The sequence below is a fragment of the Dermacentor variabilis genome, chromosome 2 (assembly GCF_050947875.1).
Source record: "Dermacentor variabilis isolate Ectoservices chromosome 2, ASM5094787v1, whole genome shotgun sequence".
Taxonomy (NCBI): domain Eukaryota; kingdom Metazoa; phylum Arthropoda; class Arachnida; order Ixodida; family Ixodidae; genus Dermacentor; species Dermacentor variabilis.
The window spans coordinates 220,773,648-220,798,098 of NC_134569.1; the positions used below are offsets into that span (position 1 = coordinate 220,773,648).

Here is a 24,451-nt window from a genome sequence, read left to right on the forward strand (position 1 = left end):
CACAACCGCAGCAACCAGAGCAACGTCAAACGACGATGCTGCCGTCATGGGCGCCTCGATCGCCGACTCCATCACGGCCTGAGCTGGCCGGGATGGACACGGACGACGAGGGCAGCTCGGGAAAGACGGTGGAAGAACGCGATGATCGTCCTGTTATCGCGAAAAGGATCGCACTAGATCCCGCAAGACCCGACACCAAACAGCGATGTGGCCGCTAGGGGAAATTGGAGAAACGAGTAGACAGCATCGAGAAGAGCCTCGAGGAACGTCTTGGAAAACAGACGGCACATATGAACGAAATGTTTAATAGCGCGGTAGCTAAGCTCTCTGAGCAAATAACACAAATGTTCGCCGCGCACTTGGCGCGCATAGACGACATAGAAGCGAGGCTGCCGCCAGCTGCGGGTAGACCAATAAGAACGCTCTGCAAGCCCTACTCTAGAAAGCAACAACACAATCAGCCGATGCAAAACGCGCTCACAGACGTAGAGACGCAACCGCAGCAGCAACCAAGTCGCCTCGATGGCGACAGGTTAAATTAAACACAGGCATCACCATGGCTACACACGCAACGAACCACATTAACACTGGGAAACAATGCACAATCTGGCAGTGGAACTGCCGAGGCCACAGGAGGAAGCGGGGTAATCTCCAGCAATTCATACGCAGCCGCGAGACGAAACCGGACGTAATCCTTTTACATGAGAGAAACCATCCGGTTAAACTAGCTGGCTACAAAGCCATAGACGCGACCGCGACGGAGAACAGGCAAACAAGGAAACAAGCTACAGCCCGCGTGGCGGGTGGCGGGTGGCGCGGGACCGGGGGCGATGGTAGCGCGCCGGCCGTCTCCCCCGCCACGCCCGTCGCCAGTCGCCGCCGTGCTCGTTCGACGTAATGTCACTGTGGCACAGCGAGAACTTGCCGGCAAAGATACCTCACGTGTTCGTAGAATTAATTCCTAAGAGCGGCCGAGGACTCTTCGTCCTCAACGTGTACAGTAAACCCACGCTGCAGCACAGATTCGGGGACCTACTGCGGGGCGCGCGCGCGGCTTTCGGCGGCGAGCCTCAACTTGTTGCGGGCGACTTTAACGCGGCCCACGGAGCCTGGGGCTACACCCGAGAAACACCCAAGGGCAAACACCTTTGGGAAGACTCGCAAGACCAAAGGCTTGAACTGATCGCGAATCCCGCCGATCCTACACGCAGAGGGAACAGCGTGAGTGCCGATACCTTACCAGACCTTGCGTTCGTTTCGAATGTAACAACAGCGCACTGGCAAAATACGCAAGAATATTTGGGGAGCGACCACGCGCTGATCGAGATCACGATAGGCACAGGCCCGAGCGGTAGTGGTACTAACCCTGAAGGCAAAGGTCGTAAGCTCAAACTCGTGAAGTGGGACACGTTCCGCAAGAAGCGAGAACATGCGGGGCGAGGCGACGAGCCGATTACGGACATAGACGAGTGGACCGAGACGCTCAGAAGGGACGTAGGCGCAGCAACGAGCGACGTTCCCCCAGAGGCGAACCTCGAAATAATTGACAGCAGGCTCCTGCACATGTGGGAAGCAAAGCGAGCCCTCCTAAAGAGATGGAAATGCCAAAGACATAATAAGGCGTTGCGCAAACGCATAGCACAATTAGACAGATGCATCGAAGAACACGCACTCCAGGTATGCAGGGCACAATGGGAAGACACGTGCAACGGCCTCGAGAGGCAGATAACCGGGGTGAGCGCTTGGCGCCTTTTTAGACACCTATTAGATCCGGAGGAGACTCGGGCCGCTCAAGGCCACAAGACTCGTAGACTAGTAAGAGATTTTAAAGGCCATAACTTCTTCGACGCAGTACGTGACCGTTACTTTAAGAAAGCCGAAAGCATCCAGCACCCCGAATACGGCGGCGTCACGAACGAGAAACTAGACGCGGAATTTAGCGAATCGGAAATTCGGATAGTCCTGTTCGAACTAAACACTCGATCGGCGCCCGGCCCGGAACGGGTTACCAACAAGACTCTCCGCAACCTGGACGACGAGTCAATCTCCCGACTCGCGGCCTACGTCAATGAGTGCTGGCGAGGGGGTTCCCTTCCCGAAGCATGGAAACGGGCCCGCGTTATCATGATTCCTAAACCTGACAAGCAAGTTACGCTCGATACTAAGACCGATTTCGCTTACGTCTTGCGTCGGCAAAGTCAGGGAACACGCAGTTCTCACCCGCGTGACCGACTTTCTCGAAGATCATGACCTCTCCGCACAGGACGTATTGCTTCAGCTTAAACACCAGATCGTAGGCGACACTACCAGCTCCACTAAGACAATTCTAGGCTTAGATATTAAAAAGGCTTTTGCCACCGTTAAACACGAAGCGATCTTAAATATAATTAGAACATTAGGACTAGGCCAAAGAATGTATAATTACGTTAGAGATTTCCTCGCAGGCAGGCGCGCATGCGTCGTCGTCGGCGACGAGGAATCGCCGGAATTTGAGACGGGTCCGTGCGGCACGCCGCAAGAATCCGTCATATCACCATTACTCTTTAATTTAGTTCTACTCGGTCTACCCGCGAAATTAAGAGCAGTAGAAGGATTACATCACAGTCGCTACGCGGATGACATCACCCTCTGGGTTCCCGGGGGAGGATATGACGGTCACGTCGAGCGAACGCTACAGGCAGGAGTATATGCGGTTCAGAATTACTTGCGTGGAACGGGCCTCGAGTGCTCGGCTACCAAGTCCGAACTCTTACTCTACAAACCCACAAGGAGAGGTCGTAAAACCCTGCGCGAAGAGGAAAGGGAATACTCCAAAATACGCATTACAATGGCAGATGGTACTCCCGTACCGCACGTAGAGGAAATTAGAATCCTAGAGTTACACCTGCAGGAAAACGGCCATAATGGAGAGACGGTGCGAATACTTCGTCGTTCGGTAGATGACACGACCCGACTCTTGCGTCGCATTACGAATAGACGCAATGGTATGCGTGAAGAGTGCGCGATCCGTCTCGTGCAGGCGTACGCGATAAGCCGCATAACGTATGTTGCCCCCTACTTGAAGTGGATCGGGTCCGGAAAAACCAAAGTCGAATGCATGATCCGAAAGGCTTTCAAGAGGGCGGTCGGCGTTCCACTCAACGCAAGCACCGACAAGTTTCTAGAGCTCTGAATTCACAACTCACTTGACGAGTTAATCGAGGCGCACGACGTTGCGCAATACGAACGATTATCGAGGTCAAAGACAGGTCGATGCATCCTCGAGTCGCTCGGCATCACGTACCACACTCAGCATGGAGAAAAGACGGTGGTTCCCGCCTCAGTTCGCGACCGCCTGATCATCCCGCCGCCCCCCAAGAACATGCACCGGACGCACCACGCCGGGAGACGCAACAAACGAGCAAGCGACCTTCAGAAGAAGTTTGGTAACAGCAACGAGGCGGTGTACGTAGACGCGGCGCGATATGGAGGAGGGAGGAGCGCACACGCGATCGCGCTTGTAGACCGCACGGGTAAGTGCCTCGCGAGCGCCACGGTGGCCACGGGACACACGGAGGCGGCCGAAGAATCCGCGATAGCCCTAGCACTCGTCGCGGTGGCGAACGCTGCGATCGTGATCAGCGACTCGCAGGCGTTAGTCCGCGGCTTCGCGCGCGGTCGTGTCTCGCGGGAAGCGGCCCGCATACTCCAAGTTTCTGAAGACCGTGACTCGTCATCGTCCCATCGTCGTCGTCGTCGTCTGCATAGAATACACGCGTCATTAGTCCCTCCCTACGAGAGCATCGTCCCGATGCTAGACAAGAAATGTCACTTGCGGAACTAAAGGCCGCTAGCATAGTTATTCGCTCACATACGGCTTCATGCGAACAACGTGCACAAGTTCAGGACGGTGTGTGCGGCTCCGCGTACTGTTGGGATTATCGCGAACGACCTGGTAGGTGACATCACTGAGTCGCCGCAATACCCGATATGGCCCGAAGTATCGCCTTAACAGTTTCTCGGAGAGGCCTCGTTTCCGTATGGGTGTCCAAACCCACACTCTGTCGCCGATTTCAACGGTGAAGATAGTAGCGGCCGGCGCCGCAGTCTTGCTGCTGGCAGATCCGCAAGCGCGCGTGCTGTCGAGCTTCTTTTGCGCGTTGCGTAAACACATCGGCGTCCGCATCAGTGTCGTCAAAGTCGTGTGAAAGCATCGCATCCAGCATCGTTTGTACATCTCGTCCGTGAACAACGGTGAACGGAGTCATGCGCGTCGTCCCTTGTTTCGCCGTGTTATAGGCATAGGTTATATACGGTAGGATGTCGTCCCAATTTTTATGTTCGACATCCACGTGCATCGATAGCATGTCTTCAATGGTTTTGTTGAGGCGCTCTGTTAACCCATTGGTTTGTGGATGGTAGGCGGTTGACTTTCGATGGGTCGTTCCACTTAGTAGCAAGACGTGATCTAAAAGTGCAGCCGTAAATGCGGTTCCTCGGTCTGTTATTACGACGGTTGATGTGCCGTGTCGCAACACCACATGCTCAATGAAAAAGCGCGCTACCTCGGCTGCTGTGCTGCTCTGGATTGCCTTTGTTTCAGCCTAACGTGTGAGATAGTCGGTTGCAACGATAACAAAGCGATTGCTTGCAGTAGAAGTAGAAAGTGGGCCCGAAATATCCATTCCGGTTTGAACAAATGGTCTTCGAAGGACCTGGTCGGGTTGTAGGAGGCCGGCTGGTTTCATCGGAGGCGACTTGCGCCTCTGGCAGTCGAGACAAGTGCGAACGTGATGTTTCATGGCGGTGGTGAGTCTCGCCTAGTAGTACCTTTGCTGCACTCTGGCTAGTGTTCGCGTGTAGCTTAAGTGACCAGAAATCACCTCGTTGTGGCACCTTGTTGCGGCAACCCGATGGTTCGAAATAAGGCGAAATTGCCAGCAAGTGTTGTCAAGTAGGTCCTGTGGCCCACGCCAGCGCCCAGCACCTGTCAGACGAATGGGCGTATAACCGAGATGCCTGGTCATCAGTTGTTATAGGGTGATTTGGGTATGAAATTTTAGACGCGGACTCCCTCACATGTAATACAATGTACTCTACGGTGTCATTCTTCGACGGCTCTTACCATTTCTTGCGCAATGCGAGCGGGAACAAATTGTCTCCTGTGCCGACTGTCCCCTTCCTCGAACTGCCAATATTCCTTATCCACTGTAGTTACTTAGTGGCTATTATGTTCGGTTGCTAGGCAGGACGTCGCAGGATCGCATCCTAGCTATGACAGCCGTAGTTCAATGGGTGTGAAATGCGAAAACACCCGTGTACATTGGCTTAGATCCATATTAAAAAACCCTAGGTAGTGCAAATTATTACGGAATCCCATACTACGGCATGCTTCATAATCAGATTGTGGTTTTGTCGTGTAAAACCCCATAATTTAATATTTAACATTCCTTAAGGATGTCTTTGGCAGTCGCCCAACTCTTCAATACAAGTGTCAGGAGCAGTGCGCGAGGCCTTTGACCATGTGGGTAGTCTTTATGGCATTCGATATCTACTAGTCTATATTGCGGCTACATTGCAACGGCGAAATGGCCACATGGTAGAAAATATGGAGAACAGCCAAATCCCGCATATATTACTGCACAATAATTTTAAATGGCGGTTTTCCTTCACGCACATGGACAACCGTGACAATGGACTACATTGCGAACTAGCTTCAAGTATACTGTATATGTCATACCAAAAGGGTGCATGGCCCACTGGCCAGTAAATTTGACGCAGTATTGAGAGCAGCTTCGGCCATAGCATTTTAACGGACAACGATAAAATGACAGTTTGCACAATTCTTGTGTCGTGCCTTCTGCCTCAAAGTTCGAAACTAACATAACCATGTGTATACATTAATACGTAAGCACATCCGAATTTGCAGCAGCAGTGGTAGCCCATGATTGCGGATAAAATTCGCTAGGGAAATAATTGGGTGCACCTTAACGAGATCGATAGGTCAAAATAAAAAGTTCGGATTTTAAGGATGTCTGCCTACTCATGAAAAGCTGCCACTGAGTGTTTTGGACTATTACGCTAGCTTGTTTACTCCATAGCATGAAACAGAAAAAAAAGGAAAAGAGAAAGAAAGAAGAACCGTATCATGCCCCAGAATCAATCATCGCTCGTCGCATCTAAGCACTCTTAGGATGATAAGTCAATTTCAGTCGATGAGCAGATACGCTTTATCAAAAACACTGATAACGCTGGCGGGACAAGCATTGTAGAGAAGTTGAATGCGCAGGAAAAGTTTTTAATTATTTTATTTCTCTTTTGTTGACGTCATCACCGCGTCTGCTCGGGAAGTTTGTAAAGTTTAAGGTCAGTACGCCACGTGGTGGCACTCTCGCGAATTAAACCCTCGTGTCAAGAAAAGCTGGATACGGGTGCGCCTAGTGCGTGCGTCATTGCCTAGGTCGCTTCGAAGCCTGGCCGACTAAAGTGCGGCCACGTGACGGCAGGGTCAATGAGGAGGAGCTGGCGTCGCGTCTTGAGCGTGTAAAATGAGCGCGCTGCTTCCCGCGCTTCACTTGCTGTTGGTATTTCATCGGTACTGTGTCTACTGCGATTGACGCTCGACACCACGTCATCAGTGTATAAAATGAGGCAGTCTGTGGCCAATATATACGCAAAAACACACACCGAATCAGCAGAAAGAACTTTAATGCGTGTCGAAAGAATCCGTAGAAAACATTTCACCAAAGAAACTCTGATTCTTTAGCATTCCCACAGGTAATCAGCCGTAAGTGTCACCGACAAATATTGTAACATGCAGTCAATGTACGGTAGAATAATGTTTTTCCATTCCATTTCATCAGAGGGCAGCCTGCGCGGCTCGGGCTGAACCCACGACCTTGCACTCAGGGGAGCAACGTCCTAGCCACTTACCTACCGCAGCGGGTTTGCAGAACCCATGAGCTTGTGGTTTAAGACACTTATTAAGCTGCCATTTCTCTAGCTATTTTGAAAATTCCGTCAGAAATCCCAATAAATAAATATAGCATTTTTATGCTTGAGACTTAGCCTCAGTAGAGACGGAATGTTAGAGGACACTAGCGATAGTACTGATTATTGAGTGTCTAAATAATCAAACCATCGTTTACCATGCTTTCAGCTTCGTTGCTATAAGTTGCACGTTGTGTTATCGACTGGAACGAAGATTCGTTCAGCGAAGTTTCAGCTTCTGAATAATTTGTCGCCTGCTTTTCTTCTTGTTCGGGTCTCTCCTTTATGATCCTATTTTCTTGCCTCTTCTAGGAATCGTTCAAAAAGCAAAAGGGGCACAAGTGGCTGCAACTATGGTGCAAAAATGTTTACTTCCAGTATTCGGCAAGTACAAGTTTACAGTGAAGATGTTCCAGAAGGTACGTACTGCTGACCATCGTGAAGCTTCAGAGCTGTTCAAATGCAGCGCCTTTCAGATTAGTAGCCCATGCTCAGAAGACACTTAGATTTCCGAAAGTAACTCCTGTACACTCTAAAAACAAAGAGAGTTCCGGGCACTCTCTTTGAGGGAGTAGCTGCTTGTCCCATATTTCATTCTTTTGGAGATTAGATCGACCCTCTTTGAGAGAGAGTAGGTAAACTCCTGTTGACAGAGTTTTGTTACTCCACCGCAAGGGATTGCTGGTATTCTTACGCAGAGTGATAATACTCTTCCCACATGGAGTGCTAGTACTCTTCCGCAGAGTGCTAATACTCTCCCCGCAGGGGTAATAGTGCTCGGCCAGACCGAGTACTTCTACTCCCCCAAACAGAGTGCTTGTACTTCTTCAGAACAGAGTGATAGTACTCTTCCCAATACCCTCTTAGCCAAGTCCTGGCCACGCATGCAGGCAGGAAATCAGATCAAATTAGGGCCGCTGATATACCGTTCCCTAGGCGGCTCCTCAGAGATAGTGGCCCAATTCCAAGCAGCCTTCAGAATAGGCGTGAGCAAAGTTATGCAGGATTTTAAAGTAATTTTTACTGGCTATTTGCTGCCTACCATGAGGCGTGACTGCTCGGAAGCGGCCTATGCGTATGCGTCCCGAACACCACTGCAGAGAAAAAATGCTAATTAACACTTAATCCGCAATTATCTTTTCAAACTTCACAATCAGGAGTCACATAGCGTAATTAGAACACACTTTTCAAGGGAATCACATACTTATGAAGAACCACAATGCTCTATACATCACGTGGATTTCAACCCGCGTACACTCGCATCTATACAATTCAAAGTACACATCCTAAGCATTACACCACAGAGCCACCGCGCCCGGTCGTGTTCTTTTAGAGGTCATATATATACCAAATGTATTGGAGGAATCGGCTGCTGTGGGTGGAGTTTCTCTGCGGTGTGCTGTGCAGTTGTGTACTGGAATACGTTTGCGTTTGCATCATTTCCATTCCTTCCTACGACTAACGAAGGAAGACAATGTAGACGACAACGTGAGAACTATTCACGGCTTGTCGTCACCGCAGGAAAATAACAAATGTGCCGTTCAGCTCATGATCGAGTGCTTCTCCACTCCATGCATTATATGTTCTCCGAAAATACGCGGATAGAAAGTATCGTGCCAACCATCCACGTATGTGAATTTAATTCGCGCGTATACTGGTGAGCATTCTTGTTTATTTTTTCCGCCAGATCCATTCATATGTGGTCAACTGCGACGCCAGTACCAGGCATTTCGACGTGCCTCACGCTGCCGTGTAGGGGTTATTTTCAAGTGCATTAGTTTAGAGTTTGGTTCAGTCCGCTGTGAGCTGTTGTCCTGCATTAGCAGCGGATCGTTAGCGTTTTGAAGCGCGTGCATTCCAGCACTTGGAGACTGCTTATGCCGACAGCCGCGTCATATGCATTGGCATGCATGTTTGAATGACTGATGTGTCCACTCGTTACTCGTGCACTACTCGTATCCTGTGGCAGTGCTCGTTCTAAGAACTTCGAAGACCATTGTTGGAATCTCAGCGCTGACACCCGTTGTTGCAGATGGGTTGCAAGCCCCAAGGGTAGCGTTGGCCTGGCGGCCTAGGGCACAGCTGGAAGCATCCGAAGGCCCCGGCAAAGGATGAGTCGACTGCTAACAGAACAACTGGTTTATTTTAGCATCCCAAAAGAGCGGGCGGTCAGGTCGACCGAAGTGGAGAGACGGGAGAGCACGTAACTCAACTGAAGAAATCGGAGCCTCTCTCGGCGTCCGGGAGCAGCTGCTCTTATGCTCTCGGAGTCGAGGGGAAGAAGGAACGCCTCGTCAGAGGCACACGTGATGCGCGGCACGGACAGTCTGAGAGACACGTTGGGACGAGTGTAGTGACGCATCCGCCGGGCCGGCGCCGGTCAGACCTCCTCGCTTCACACTTGGGGAGCTCCTCTCCCCGGCAGCCGCGCTTTGACAAGCGTGGGCACCAACATGCACACACACACACACACACGCACACTTGAAGACACGTGGCATTGAAACATGCCTGGACGCGCTTAGCGGGGAGGCGTATCGGCGGCGCTGAACGGGCCAAAATGTCCGCCGCTTTGAACGAAGCCCCGGCGTCCGTTGCATCCGCGCCGGCTATACCGCGCGTTGTAGGCGAAACGTAACAGACGGCCCCGCCGGGGGAAGGAGATCCCGATGGTCAGGGGACTGCATCCGCTGTCCGGAGGGATGTCGCTCGATGATGCTCATAACCGAAGGCGGGCGTCCTTCGGCGTTTCTTGAGCGCAGCGCACAGAGAAGGCCTTGTTCTCTCGTTCAGGTTCACACAGGACACTGCAAAGTGACTTCGGGAGAGTTGACATTTTTGTTCTCGTTCCCGGCAAGCGTTAGAACTACGCCGAAACTCAACCGCTCAGTCAGCAAGCACAAAACAACCCTCACCAAGTCCTGCCAGGCTCTTTCCCCTTTTATACCACTGCCTAGTTCCTGACAGTAGTCTAGCAGCACTCAGATGCATCCACAAATTGGAAAATTGCACTAGAAAGCACGTCATCATTTTGAAACACTAAACAAAAGGAATATGTTAAAAATCCTGCCTCAGGAAGAAAAACATCAGTAACAATCAACTTTGAGGCTGATTCCTACGTTAGGGGCTTTGACTTAAGCCATCGGCGTTACCGTTGAGACTCCCCTTTTTTGTAACGCACCTCAAAGGAATATTGTTGCAAAGCGAGGCTCCAGCGCAGGAGGCGGCCATTTTTGGGAGAGATGGCCTGCAGCCATTGGAGAGGGCAGTGATCCGTCTCAATTATAAACCTCGAGCCGCCTAGGTAGCATGACAATTTCTGAACGGCCCACACGAGACACGCACACTCTTTCTCGGTGGCGCTGTACGCCTGCTCACGACTGGTCAGCTTACGACTAGCCTACAGGACGGGGTGTTCCACTTCTCCATTTTCCCGTTGGCACAGTACAACGCCCATGCCTCGCTCACTTGCATCGCACTGAACAACGAACCCTTTTGTGTATTCTGGCAATCGTAGCACAGGCTGGCTTGTTAGGGCGCTCTTTAGGGCGCTAAAAGCTATTTCCTTTGTCTCGTCCCATACGACTGTTTGGGGCTCTGTTTTTCTTAGAGCATCCGTCAGGGGAGCCGCGATATCAGAGTACCTGGGGATGTACCTCTGGTAGTAGCCGGCGACACCTAAGAACGACCGAATATCGGTCTTCGTGCGCGGTTGCGGGAAGTCTCGCACAGCGGCCACCTTTATTTCACAGGGGCGGCGACGACCCCGTCCAATCACGTGACCGAGGTAGACAACCTCGGCCTGTGCTAACTGGCACTTGGGAGCCTTGACTGTCAAGCCCGCATCGCGCAGGCGGGTTAGCACTGCCCGCAAGTGGGCCATATGCTCAGGCCAGGATGCGGAGAATATCGCTACGTCGTCTAGATACGGTAAAGCGAATTCTTGCTGTCCCCGCAACACTTTATCCATGAGGCTTGAAAAGCAGTATGGCGCGTTCTTCAAACCAAAACTCAACACTTTAGGACGGAATGTTCCCATTGGTGAAATGAACGCCGCATACCTACTAGCCTCTTCTGTAAGTGGAACCTGCCAATAACCCCTGACAAGATCTAGGGTGGAAATAAACTGAGCGCTACTAACTTTCTCAAGGCGCTCCTCGATGTTAGGGATCGAACAAATTTGATCCTTAGTGATGGAATTAAGCCTGCGGTAGTCGACGCAAGGACGAGGTCCCTTGCCCGGTACCTCAACTAAAATCAAAGGGGAGGTATAATCACTCTCACCCGCCTCAATAACTCCGAGCTGTAGCATTTTCTTTAACTCAGCCTCCATAATATCGCTCTGGCGGGGTGACACCCGGTACGCCTTAGATCGTACTGGCTCTGGGGAGGTACGTTCTATGTCATGAGTAAGGACAGAAGTCCTACCAGGCTTCTCAGAGAACAGACCTTGAAACTCTTGTAAGAGCTGGTGTAGTTCGGTTTTCTGCTCAGGCGACAGCATGCTTTACTGATTAAGTCACTAATGACTTGATCGGTGTCTTTCCTGTTCGTCACAGAGCCTAGTCCCGGAAGCTCGACCGGAAGCTCTTCGGGAACGTTTACCATCATGCACACCACTGCTTCCCCTTGTTTATAGGGTTTTAGGAGATTACAGTGGTAAACTTGCTGTGCTTTCCGCTTTCCTGGCAGACTCACCACGTAGTTAACGTCCGACAGTTTTTGAATAATCCATGCTGGACCCTCCCACTTCACGTCGAGTTTGTTCTTTAGCGACGTGCGCAATATCATGTCCTCATCGCCCACCTCAAAACGACGGGCCCTGGCTATCCGATCATAATAAACCTTGGCCCTCTGATGGGCCTTTGCCATTGCTTCACCTGACAACTCCTGTGCCCTTCTTAAGCATTCGAGGAGCCTAAGCACGTACTCCACCACGACTGGGCCGTCGCCCCTGCCTTCCCACGATTCTCGAAGCATGCGAAGCGGAGATCGCAGCGAGCGACCGTACACCAACTCAGCTGGCGAAAACCCCGTAGCCGCATGCGGCGCGGTCCTTAATGCAAACATAACCCCAGGCAGACACAGCTCCCAGTCAGTTTGTTGTTCAAAACACAATGCTCTCAACACGCGCTTCATGAAGGAGTGCAGCTTCTCAACGGGATTCGACTGTGGGTGGTACACTGAGCTGTGTAACAGCTTTACCCCGCACCTTTCGAGAAAGGCTGTCGTCAAAGCGCTCGTAAACACCGTGCCCTGATCTGACTGGATTTCCGCAGGAAAACCAACTCGCGCAAATATGGACAGTAGTGCATTGACTATCTCAACTGAGCTGAGTTCTTTAAGCGGCACTGCTTCAGGGAACTTTGTCGCTGGGCAGATCACAGTCAAAATGTGTCTGTACCCCGTGGCTGTTACCGGCAGAGGTCCCACTGTATCAATAACGAGCCGTCTAAAAGGCTCCGTAATGATAGGTACCAACTTCAACGGCGCCCTCGATTTGTCCCCTGGTTTGCCCACCCGATGACAGGTGTCACATGTCCTCACAAAGTGGTCTGCGTCCCGAAAACACCCTGGCCAATAGTACTCTTGCAAGAGACGGTCCTTAGTTTTCTTAACTCCTAGGTGTCCGGACCACGAACCCCCATGCGACAAGCGCAACAGATCCTGACGGTAGCACTGAGGCACGATCAGCTGATCGAACTCCACTCCCCTGCGGTCTAGATACTTCCGGTACAGGACCCCACCTCTTTCCACAAACTGAGCATTTTTCTTGGCGATACCTTCCTTGACAATGCAGCGTATGTTTTCTAGGCTACCATCCTTCTTTTGCTCGGCTATCATAGCCGACCGGCTGACTTTTAGCAACCTATTAAGTCCGTCTGACGTAGGCGCGATGAGCAAATCTGCAGATAGCTCTTCTAACTTTCCCGTGTCGGGCATTTCCTCTCCAGTATCTGGTGCCTTCAACGCTACAGGCTCAATTTTATTCAGTTCGGGCGTGCTCTGAATATCAGCTTGCTGCGCCTCTGACCCTTTCTCATTGTTCGACAACGTCGGCCCCGCAACTACCGCCTTTGCAGCGAGCTCCCGAACCTTCGATCTGGTTAAGGCATGAACGCTAGCCTCACCAAACAAAAGCCCCTTCTCGTGCAAGAGGCGATCGGACCTATTCGAAAATAGGTACGGGTACTGGGGGGGCAGCATAGATGACACTGCGGCCTCCGTCTCAAGCGCTCCGAAAGGTCCTTCAATAAGCACTTTTGCTACGGGCAGATACACACTATGAGCTTCCACGGCTTGCTTGATCCATGCGCACTCGCCCGTGAACATATCGGGCTCTACGTAAGAGGGGTGAACTACATCCATTGTAGATGCGGAATCGCGAAGCACTCGGCACTCTTTCCCGTTCACGAGGAGGTCTCGCATGTAAGGCTCGAGAAGCTTCATGTTGTCGTCAGTGCTGCATATTGACAAAAACAAGACTTTTGTTCTTGTTTCCGGACACTGCGCCGAAAAGTGACCCGGCTTCTGGCGCGCTTGCCTCGTCTCGAACCGATTTCTCCGTTCGGCTTCGGTTGCCGCCGTCTCCTTACGTTCGGTCGGACTGCTTTCACTCACATCCGCACTACGTGTGTCGCCCCTTGCTCTCATGGGTGTGAACTTCGGCCTCTCAAACTTGGAGCCAAATTCACCCTTTTGACCGTCCTTAGCTCCGCGAGCCCAACGCGTCACAACCTCCTCGGCTAGCTCAGCGGCTCTAGCCACCGTACTAACGTCTGGCCTATCCAAGACCCAGTACCGCATGTTCTCAGGTAACCCACTATAGAACTGTTCCAGCCCGAAACACTGCAGAACTTTCTCGTGGTCACCAAACGCTTTCTCTTCTTTGAGCCACTCCTGCATGTTTGACATTAGCCTGTAGGCAAACTCTGTATATGACTCACTTCTGCCTTTCTCATTTTCCCGAAACTTCCGACGGAACGCCTCCGCTGACAGGCTGTACTTTTTTAGCAGACTCAATTTCACTTTGTCGAAGTCCTCTGCCTCCTCTCTCTTCAAGCGAGCGACTACGTCGGCCGCCTCGCCGGGTAACAAAGTGAGCAAGCGCTGTGGCCACGTTTCCCGAGAGAACCACTGCTTCTCGCACGTTCGCTCAAAGTTAACCAGGAACAAACCAATGTCCTCTCCAAGCTTAAACGGCCGAATCAGGTCAGTCATTTTGAACGATACTCGTTCTCCTGCACCGTGTGCCTGACTTCCATTACGAGCGCGCTCCATCTCTACCTCGAGACGCTTCATTTCCAAAGCGCGTTCGCGCTCTTCTTTTTCTTTCTGCTCTCTAAGTTCGCCCTTCTGTCTGTCTTCTTGCTCTCTAAGTTCGCGCTCCTGTCTCTCTTTTTGCTCTTTAAGTTCGCGCTCATGTCTTTTTGCCCTCTCCTCAATGGTCTCAAGGCATTCCGACAACTCGTCATCCTCAGCTTCTAACTCAAGAATAGCCCTTAGCAGTTCTGGTTTTCTGAGTTTGTCTGAGACATCCAGACCCAACTCTCTTGCAAGCTCCAGCAATATCGGTTTGCGCAACGACTTCAAATCCATGGCTGCTCTGAATGCTGCTTTCTCTACTGCCTACTATTGTCTTGCCGCAAACTAACCCGGCAGCAACGACAACCACAATTACCAGCTCTGTTTCTGACGCTAACAAAAGCCTGGCAAAACTCAGAAGAAGAAAGTCCCGCACTCACCAAACCTCGCAGCCAAGAATTCAGCGCAGTCGTTCCGCTGCAGGCAACCAGTCATCACACAGGGCTCGTTGCACTGCTCCCGGATGGTCGTTGTGCTGATCAGCATACAGTCAACTGCATATCTTCGCTGCTGGCCTCCGTTGTCGCGATCTCACCGCTGGCAGACAGTTGTTGGAATCTCAGCGCTGACACCCGTTGTTGCAGATGGGTTGCAAGCCCCAAGGGTAGCGTTGGCCTGGCGGCCTGGGGCACAGCTGGAAGCATCCGAAGGTCCCGGCAAAGGATGAGTCGACTGCTAACAGAACAACTGGTTTATTTTAGCATTGCAAAAGAGCGGGTGGTCAGGTCGACCGAAGTGGAGAGACGGGAGAGCACGTAACTCAACTGAAGAAATCGGAGCCTCTCTCGGCGTCCGGGAGCAGCTGCTCTTATACTCTCGGAGTCGAGGGGAAGAAGGAACGCCTCGTCAGAGGCGCACGTGATGCGCGGGACGGACAGGCTGAGAGACACGTTGGGACGAGTGTAGTGACGCATCCGCAGGGCCGGCGCCGGTCAGACCTCCTCGCTTCACACTTGGGGAGCTCCTCTCCCCGGCTGCCGCGCTTTAACAAGCGTGGGCACCAACATGCACACACACACATACGCGCACTTGAAGACACGTGGCATTGAAACATGCCTGGACGCGCTTAGCGGGGAGGCGTATCGGCGGCGCTGAACGGGCCAAAATGTGCGCCGCTTTGAACGAAGCCCCGGTGTCCGTTGCATCCGCGCCGGCTATACCGCGCGTTGTAGGCGAAACGTAACACCATCTATACTCATACGTGTGTTCAATATATATGCACAGGATGGACTTGCCGGCTAGTTGGTGGAGCATTTTAGAAGAAGAAACAGCACAACACAAGGACGACAAAAAACATGGACCACACCACGATGCGCTGGTGTGGTTGATGCTTTTTTTCGTCCTGGTGTTTGCGCTGTTTCTTCTATCACGATACACGCACACCACAGGTACGCGAAAGTTTAGGAGCATAGGGCGTTAACTTTCCTGCTAGTAACAGCGCAAAATGTAGACAAGAGAAGAGACAAGAAGACACCATAAGCGCTGTGGTGTCTCCTTGTCTCGTCTGTTGTCTACATTTTGCGCTGTTACTAGCAGGATGGAAAACCAACAAGCCCAAGCTGCTATTCGAGCGTTAACTTCGTTTTCCCCGTTTTCTCTCAGTGTCAACGGCACAGTGCGTTGCCCGGAATTGTGCACGCTTACCCCCATATTCAGAAATGCATCATAACTTGAAGCCCATGCTTGACTTGATCTAAATGACGCAAGTCGTGAACGCACCAAAAGAAAGGCAGTGAGCGTCTGGGGGACGTTCGCACCAGGCGTCGTTTATATAAAGTCAAGCATGAGCTTTGCATTAAGATACATTTCTGAATACGGGGGTTAGTCATCTACTTCTCACAAAAAATGTCGAAGAAACGCCCACCAAAAACAGGCACATTCGTAAACTTAACTAGGCAATACGAAGCTCCATAGAAAAAAAGAGTGGTATTAAATGCTTTCAATATTTTTTCTTTACTCCAAAATGGTTGCGCTCTCGTGGCTTCAATGTACAGAGATTGGTCAGCGTTAGCTAAAAAGCATGAATTCCATGAAACTCCATGCCCAAATAAGCCTGTAAAATTATTTAGGTGCTAGAATCCAGGGTTTGTAGTGATGCTTGAAAAGCCTTTATTTCTAAAATGCCATTTTCAACGCATTGAAAACCGTTGAATTTTTAGAAGTACTGGAAAGTCCTTAAATTCGTACACTTGGCTAGCTTAGGAGACCTTGCCAAGAGTTTTTTTTCCCTTCTTTGACACTCTATCGCATGCCACAGAGAATTGTCTGTGGAGGTAATAGAAGGAAAGCGACATCTTTAAAGTTGAAAATACAAAGGAGCTGCAGACACTAGTTTTAGGCACATGGAACCGGCGACAAATGTACTTGGAGGAGCAGAAGCAGGAAGCTCAACAGTTGAGGCATTTGAAGAGAAGCCGTGAAGAGTAAATCGAGAGCTACAGACACAATAAAAAAGGAAATTAGAAATGACTATTGCTTATTTGATGGTGAAAAGCTGAGGCAACAGATGACATCACATACACTGTCAAACCAAACATTATTCAAAAATTGCAAATGTTGCAGGTTCAAGTAGTTAATTGTGCTATTGCAGAAAAACTTTGAGCACTTTCTTGAAATGCTTCCTTGTGTGCGTTTCGTGATGGGTGGTGAAAGGCAAATTAGCAGTCTTTCAAATGTTTGAAATCAGTGAAATGGGATTTGTTTTGTATTCTTTCGTTTGCATTAAAGTTAACGATGTTGTTGAACAAGTTATTGCCTGTCCAAACTACTAAACACATCGCACGAGGTCCTTGAAGTTACTGTGTCGGGGCGTCGAAAGTTCTTGAAAACCATTGCATTTTTTTCTTCAATATTGCTACGAACCCAGTAGAACTGTCATGGAGTAAAAACGTTGGCTGAACAGGGGCTTTTACGCAGAGCACAGGAAGACTAGAAATGCAGTAGTAGGCATGGAGGGCCCTGAAAAAAATGTGCCACATCGGCTCGTCTGCCTTATGTTTCAGCATTGACTGTCGCATTTTTAATAGAAGTGCACTTTCTGTTCAACTGCAATAAACGCAACATTACCAACTCCAGTGTGGGGCAGTCCTTCAGCCAGTGCAGAACTCTTTCTGTACATCCCACGCAGCTCTGTCATTTTTCCAGCATTGCAGTACAAGATTTGTTAAACTGGTTTAGCAGAATATGAGCAGTATACTCTTAAATTAGCTGTTTATTTGTATGCACAAGGTTATGTCCTCAGTTTGGTTGCATGACAAATTGCCATACCTCAATAGATACAAGAAACAATTTTATTAGTTTAATAAAATCCTAACAGTAATAATCACAACAATATAATTACATACATTTCTGTTCGTACGTATATAGCCCATGTCTTGGTACTGTATAAATTCAACTATACATCGCAAGTACTGACCGCTATTATTCACATGCGTAAAACCATCACAGCAGTTCTTCAACAAATATCACAGTGGTTAGTGGCATACACGTTGTAACTGCTTTACATGAGCATAATGTATACAAATAAGCCTTGCGTACCTACAGATGACTAGTGCCACCCGAGTTCTATTACTCACAGGTGTGAAACCAACAAAGCAGTTATTTAAAAAATATCACAGCGCTTAGTGACGTACATGCTGTAACTCCCTTGTAGAAGCTTAATACAAATGCGTGAGCACACAGAAAGCTAGCAGTGGGCCTACATGGAAATACCATCGCCTCAATACTAATTCACAAGTGTAAAACCAACCAAGCAGTTCGTTAAAGAATATCACAATGCTTAGTGACATACATTTTGCAACTAGCTTATATAATATTTATACAAACACGAGAACATACACAAAGCTAGCGGTGCACTTACATAGAAGTGCGGCCATCTCAACAGTATTATTTGCAAGTGTAAGCTAAACAGAACAGTTCGTTACTGTGACACACATTGTGTAACTGCCTTATACAAGCTTAGTGCAAGCACAAGAATGCGGAAAAAAATTAATGAAAAACTTGCTGTATGCATACACAAACATATCAACACAAATGGTAAACACCGCTTTGAAGACACGTGACCTTCGCAGAGTGCAGTGCTGTGCCGGTTGAAACGGCCATCCACAAAAGTATTGAGCAATGCTTAAACCACATGCAATAAAGTGCTGAATGACTGCGTCTCTAACGTACCTATTTTAATTCAAAGTTCTTGAATATAGGGCTCTCTTGAAGATAAGGCATTTGATTCAACTGACCTGATTTTACGCCTGCTACATGCATACAATGCACTCAGATATAACTGGTAATAATAACTATAAAAGGCATTTAAAATCTTGATAGTATGATGAAGAGGCATGAATAGAAAATTTCTGTCCCCCTCGTACTTGTTAAAAAGGTGTAAGCACGACACATGTCCTTTTTTTCCTGAATTTTTGCATTAATGGACACCCGGGAACCTCGAACCCACACAAAAAGAAGATAGTGATGTGGTAATAGTGTTATGAATAATTTTTTGTGAAAGCTTTTTTACAGACAAGTTGCAGTCTCGTTTCTGGAGGTTGAGCTGTATCATGCAAAATATCATGGAAAGTGGTCACATGGGAGCATGACGCTATGCTATAATGTTCGTTTCAGTTGACTTTCTTGCCCTACAAGTCGCTGCTCACTGTGGCCAGTGATGCAACAGCAGTGTCTGTGTGATTTTCATTACACTTCTGTCCTATGCCATCCTTACCAGAGTTGGCGGCACATAGATACCCAAATATCGATAGTGTTGCTTTCTCAGGTGGTTGCTTTTAATTTGCTCAATATCAGTTGGCACTTCAGCTGCATCAAACTTTTTTTTGCCTCTTGAACAACAACATCAACAACAATCTTATGACAGCTGTGTTTTCCTTCTAGTTGTAATCTAGCAACAACACTGACAGTCTCTACTATCTTCTAATGGGGGAGAGGTGTATCCCACCATGCGTTCCACATTGTTGTCGCTATGTGGGCTGGCTGGGGAGGCAACAACTTCAATATGTTTGCATATCTTAAAGTGAAGCTTGTACTGTGTTACAACACCTAACTTAGTCTTGCACTTGCTGCACAAGAACACTGGCTCAGTCGTGGTGAAAAGCTTTTGTATGTTGAGCAAATGAATTGTATGCACTACAAAAAAAGTCACAGTGATAGCACACATGTTGCTCTACCAGGTCTGGCGCGGTTCCTTCTGACACTGCTGCTGATGCTGACGCGCTGCTGCTTGCCTCGTACACTGTTGCAGCTGCAGTAGACATGGCAGTCTCTGTATCTATTGCTGCCATGTCATCTGTCATGGTAACTTCAGGTGGTATCGGGCTCACTTCTGCAACAGAGATGTCATTTGCCCCTTGAGGGCTCTCGTCATCAGGGCCAATAATTTCGTAGGCATTGTCTCATGCATCGAAGAACCAATAAGAACAGCCTGAATTAATAAACGTAGCTCTAAAAAGTACGGACATCAAAACTTTACCACACGCTTTGCACATCAGTGACCCGGCGTAATGAATAATACTTGCAGGAGGAGTTACACAATTGTGTGTGTACATTACAGTTAAGCCCCATTAGAAGAGATACTCAAGAGGCACGGGAAACATGTCTCTCGAAACCAAAAATTTTAAAACACTGAGGAGCCAGACTAGATCACTTTATTATGCATCATCACTAAAGTATGTTTAGGTATATCTGAAGGAATAATCGCTCAGGGTGGCTTACAGGGCCCCTAAACCACTTCTCGATATTTTTTGAACATTTCAAGTAAACACGCGTATCGAAATCCGAATGCCGTCACAATCGACGATGCCAAACGCCGCAGTGCTATGCACTGCAGGAGCACCACAATATGAAGAAAACGACCCCGTGCGCCTCTCCGGACCTATCCTGCACCCCCCAGTTTGTCCTGACTTCACCAGGCTGTCTCTGATGATGTCACCAGTTTCTGGTGCTGTCGATTGGTCGAACGAAAGTGTACGACTGCCGGCAAGGCCTGCAGGCAAATACGCACACTCCTTCCTCGTCACGTTGCTCGCGAGGCCGTTGTGAGCAGCCAATGGGGCAAAGAACAGAAACGTCGACAGAAGGGTCAACACGGGTCACCATATGGTTCCGTTGTGTTGGCGAGGTCATTAGCGCCACCCCTCGCAGGACGATGGGCCAGCGCGGGAGCAACAGGGCTCGTTGGTGATGGTCTGTCCCATAACATTTGGAGGTGTACTAGGCGAGGAAAAGACGATACTGTCCAGATGGCGTGTACCAGATGAAAGAGTAAAACGAGCGGGGACTACTTTTCGATGATCAAACACACGTAACTCCACTATTGCTGCACCGTATTGAAAAATTCTCGTGGCTACCTGTTCGTTGCCTTATCGTGTACAATTGAAACACCGCAACTAAATTTCAACCTCGGTGGTTCAGGGGCCCTTTAAAGAAGACTTTCAGAGCTTTTTGGTGACTGTAGATTGTGTTAGCTTCCTTCCCAACTTCTGGAAGTTAAACACTTCACTTTGCAAGCCTCCTTGTTGCTCGCAGTACATTTGAGGTGCTCTTAGGCGCTCGTCAGCTTCAATTGCCGACACTTTCTGCCCGGCATTGTCCTCGTTGCCCTCCTTTTCTAGTCCATGCTTAAAAACACATGCGCAATTGACTTGTGTGAGGATTGCGTGATCTTTACGCCCTTCGGAGCACACAAAGTGCACGAAGTGAATGTGTCTGGATTGTGTCCCTTTGAAGTAGTGAATACTCTAAAAGTCATCTTTAGTAACAAAGGTGTCTCTTGTATACAGTGTTGTTAACGTGGCAAACATCGGAAAACCAACCAAACCATTTTCACATGTCTCTTACAACCAAGGGTATTTTGTAATGAGATTCTAATGTACTGAATATTTTTCATTTATGGCTAATCTGCATGTATATAGTCACAAAGAGATGTTGTGTGGAATGGCGAATCAGGAAACAGCTCGTACTCTTACTTTTTGTCCCTAACATAAGCAGCTGATAACAATATCATAAAAAATCAGGCAATTTGGCTAGCATGGAACATAATCCTTCAGCTCTAAACAGTTTTTTGGGCCATCATTCCCTCATATGACATAAGGAAACAACTTAATTGCAGTAATGGCTGCATGTGATCTGAGTTGATTGAAACAAACAGTACGTAAGGTTGCGCTGTATGTAATTTTATCACAGTGCTTTTCAGATGTCCTGCTGGCGATCCTGGCTGCACGATGCTACTCATGCTTTTTGGCACGATTCCTTTCTTTTCCACTCCCCTCGTCTGTTTTTCTCCCCTTTCCCTTCCCCCTTGTGTAAAATAGCACACCTGAAGTATCAAATCTGTTGAATTAACGTGTGTATCAAACCTGTTAACATGTGTGCTTCCCTGTGGTCTGTGTTGTATTGTTGCGCTGTACAAGTCAATTCAAGATGAAAGATTGAACGTCCCTGCCTTTATTTGTATATATATATATATATATATATATATATATATATATATATATATATATATATATATATATATATATATATATATATATATATATATATATATATACTATGGGGGGCGCGGCAGCGCTGGGCGAATGTGGGCGCGGCAGCGGTGCTACTATGCAGGCCAACCCATTTCTATACCTTCTGCAGGTTTCGCTCTGCAGTTTGCTGCTTGTGCCATCGGGACCGACAGCGAATATTTCTACGCTGCATGTGGTGCCGCCTATCTTCGGATCTACAACTGGGAGCCAGAATGATAAAGCCCTGCTTGACATCAGCATTGCGGTGCCATCAGGAGCCACGCTATCAACATCGGAAACGGAAAGCGGATCATCGTCGACGTCATACTGCCATGCTATAAATACATGCTGCAACACGCCGTCAACCAGTGGGCGCGGCGGCGGTGCTACTATGCAGACCAACCCGTTTCTATACCTTCTGCAGGTTTCGCTCAGTTTGCTGCTTGTGCCATCGGGACCGACAGCGAACATTTCTACGCTGAATCTGCTGCCGCCTATCTTCGGATCTACAACTGGGAGCTAGAATGATAAAGCCTTGCTTGACATCAGCATTGCGGTGCCATCAGGAGCCACGCTATCAACATCGGAAACGGAAAGCGGATCATCGTCGACGTCATACTGCCATGCTATAAATACAAGCTGCAACAGGCCGTCAACCAGTGGGCGCGGCAGCGGTGCTACTATGGAGACCAACCCGTTTCTATACCTTCTTTAGGTAAGAAAACGCTATGGAAAAGTTTTCTGTAGTAACAACGTCTGCCTGCTCCTGCTGCCGTGCCCACGGCCCTTGATCGATCTTGTGTACTCGATGCATGCTCTTTTTCAAACTCTTCTACTACTTAGCGGGGACGTTGAAACAAATCCGGGCCTAGATGATGTGACCATTGCAGAACAGCTGAAGTCTATTGCGAAAGATATCCGAGAAATAAAGAAAGGTAAAGCAGCGGCTAACCAAAAGCTTAATGCAATCGACAAAAAATTGGAAAAGATCGGAATGCTTGAGAAACAAGTTGCTGAAAGTAATGAAAAAATAACTGCACTTGAAGAGAATGTGTCCTTTCTGGCAAGAAAGGTTCACGAACTGGAAAATAGAAGTCGTAGGTCGAACCTCATCATCTATGGGTTGGATGAAGAAGAGGGTGAATCCACTGAAAGTCTCCGTGGGTCTGTAACTAGAAACATCTTTCAGGATATACTACATATTGAAGTCGAAGGCATTGAAAGGATTCATCGTCTGCGGCGAATGCGAAGTGACAGGACAACAAACAGGCCAGTCATGTTGAAACTTTTGGACTATCGCGACAAGGTGAAGATCTTCAAATGCTGCTCAAAACTAAATAATTCAGGATATTCTATCAGCGAAGACTTTTCACGTCCTCTCAGGTAAATCAGAAAGAAACTATGGGACACAACTAAAACAAACCGTGACAGAAAGGAGAAGGTCTTCTTAATGCACGACAAAGTAAGCATCAGTGGCCAGCTTTTCAAATGGGATGAGGAAATAAACGACTTGCTCGAAATAAAAAAAAGTGAGAAGAAAATAGAAAAAAACGGGAATGCGAGCAATCCATCAAAAAGAACACGCAGCTGCCAATAACCCTATTAAATATAAACGCGCGCAGCCTTCTAAATAAGATTGACCACTTGGAAGCTACCCTTCTTGCCTTTAATCCAGATATTGTTGTGATCACTGAGACTTGGCTGCACTCTGGCGTTCAAGATCATGAAATCGTTCCCCCGGGCTACGTCATCATTCGCAAAGATAGGGAATCTATGGGTGGGGGAGTGGCCTTGGTCTTAAAACGTGATCTACCCTTCACGCAAATGCCTGACATTCCTGGTGTAGAAGCCGTTTGGTGCAAAGTTCACTTGAAATGTAAATCTGTTAATGTGGGCGCGGTCTACAGGCCACCAAACGCTGAAGCTGTGTATTTGGATCTTCTGTTTGATTACATGTATAAATATGTCTATGGCTCTATGATCATATTAGCTGGCGACTTTAATTGTCCGCTAGTTAACTGGAATACTTTAAGCTAAACTGATGCAACAAGTAATGCCATGTATCGTATCCTATTCACTTTAGAACTTGTACAAATTGTTCGAGAGCCTACTCGTGCGCAAGGATAATCCAATTCTATACTAGACTTGGTGTTTGTTAGTAACTACTTCAGAATAGATGATTGTAAAGTTGAAGTGTCAAAAGGAATTTCTGACGATGAAACGGTACTGTGTACGCTGTTCTTGCCAAACTTGGGTCGCCAGCGCGGTCCGACGAAATATGTGCTCGCATTTAACAGAGCGAACGACGCGACTGTTATGACGTATCTTATTCATGAATTTAATGATTTTTATGATTTTTATGTTCAGAGTATCATAACTGTTGACGCCTTGTGGGTACAATTTAAAGAGCACGTGATGCATTGCATCACAAATTTTATCCCTTTGAAAAAGAAGGCAACATGCAAGCACGATCCGTGGATTACTCCAGAAATAATCCACATGAAACGAAAATTTAATAGGTTAAGGCAACGAAATAGGCAACGACCAAACTTAGAACTAAAGGTCAACATAATTTCGCTAACAAAACAATTAAAGAATAAAGTACTCGAAGC

The 24,451-nt window shown here is 48.4% G+C and overlaps 1 protein-coding gene across 1 annotated transcript in view; it reads left to right on the plus strand.

Moving 5' to 3' along the window:
* Positions 1-24,451, plus strand: part of LOC142570699 (uncharacterized) — a 124,653-nt gene that overhangs the window by 50,252 nt on the left and 49,950 nt on the right. Inside the window, exon 2 of the mRNA XM_075679047.1 lies at positions 7,282-7,388. Coding sequence (XP_075535162.1) covers positions 7,282-7,388 — 107 coding nt within the window. The remainder of the gene's footprint in view (positions 1-7,281; positions 7,389-24,451) is intronic.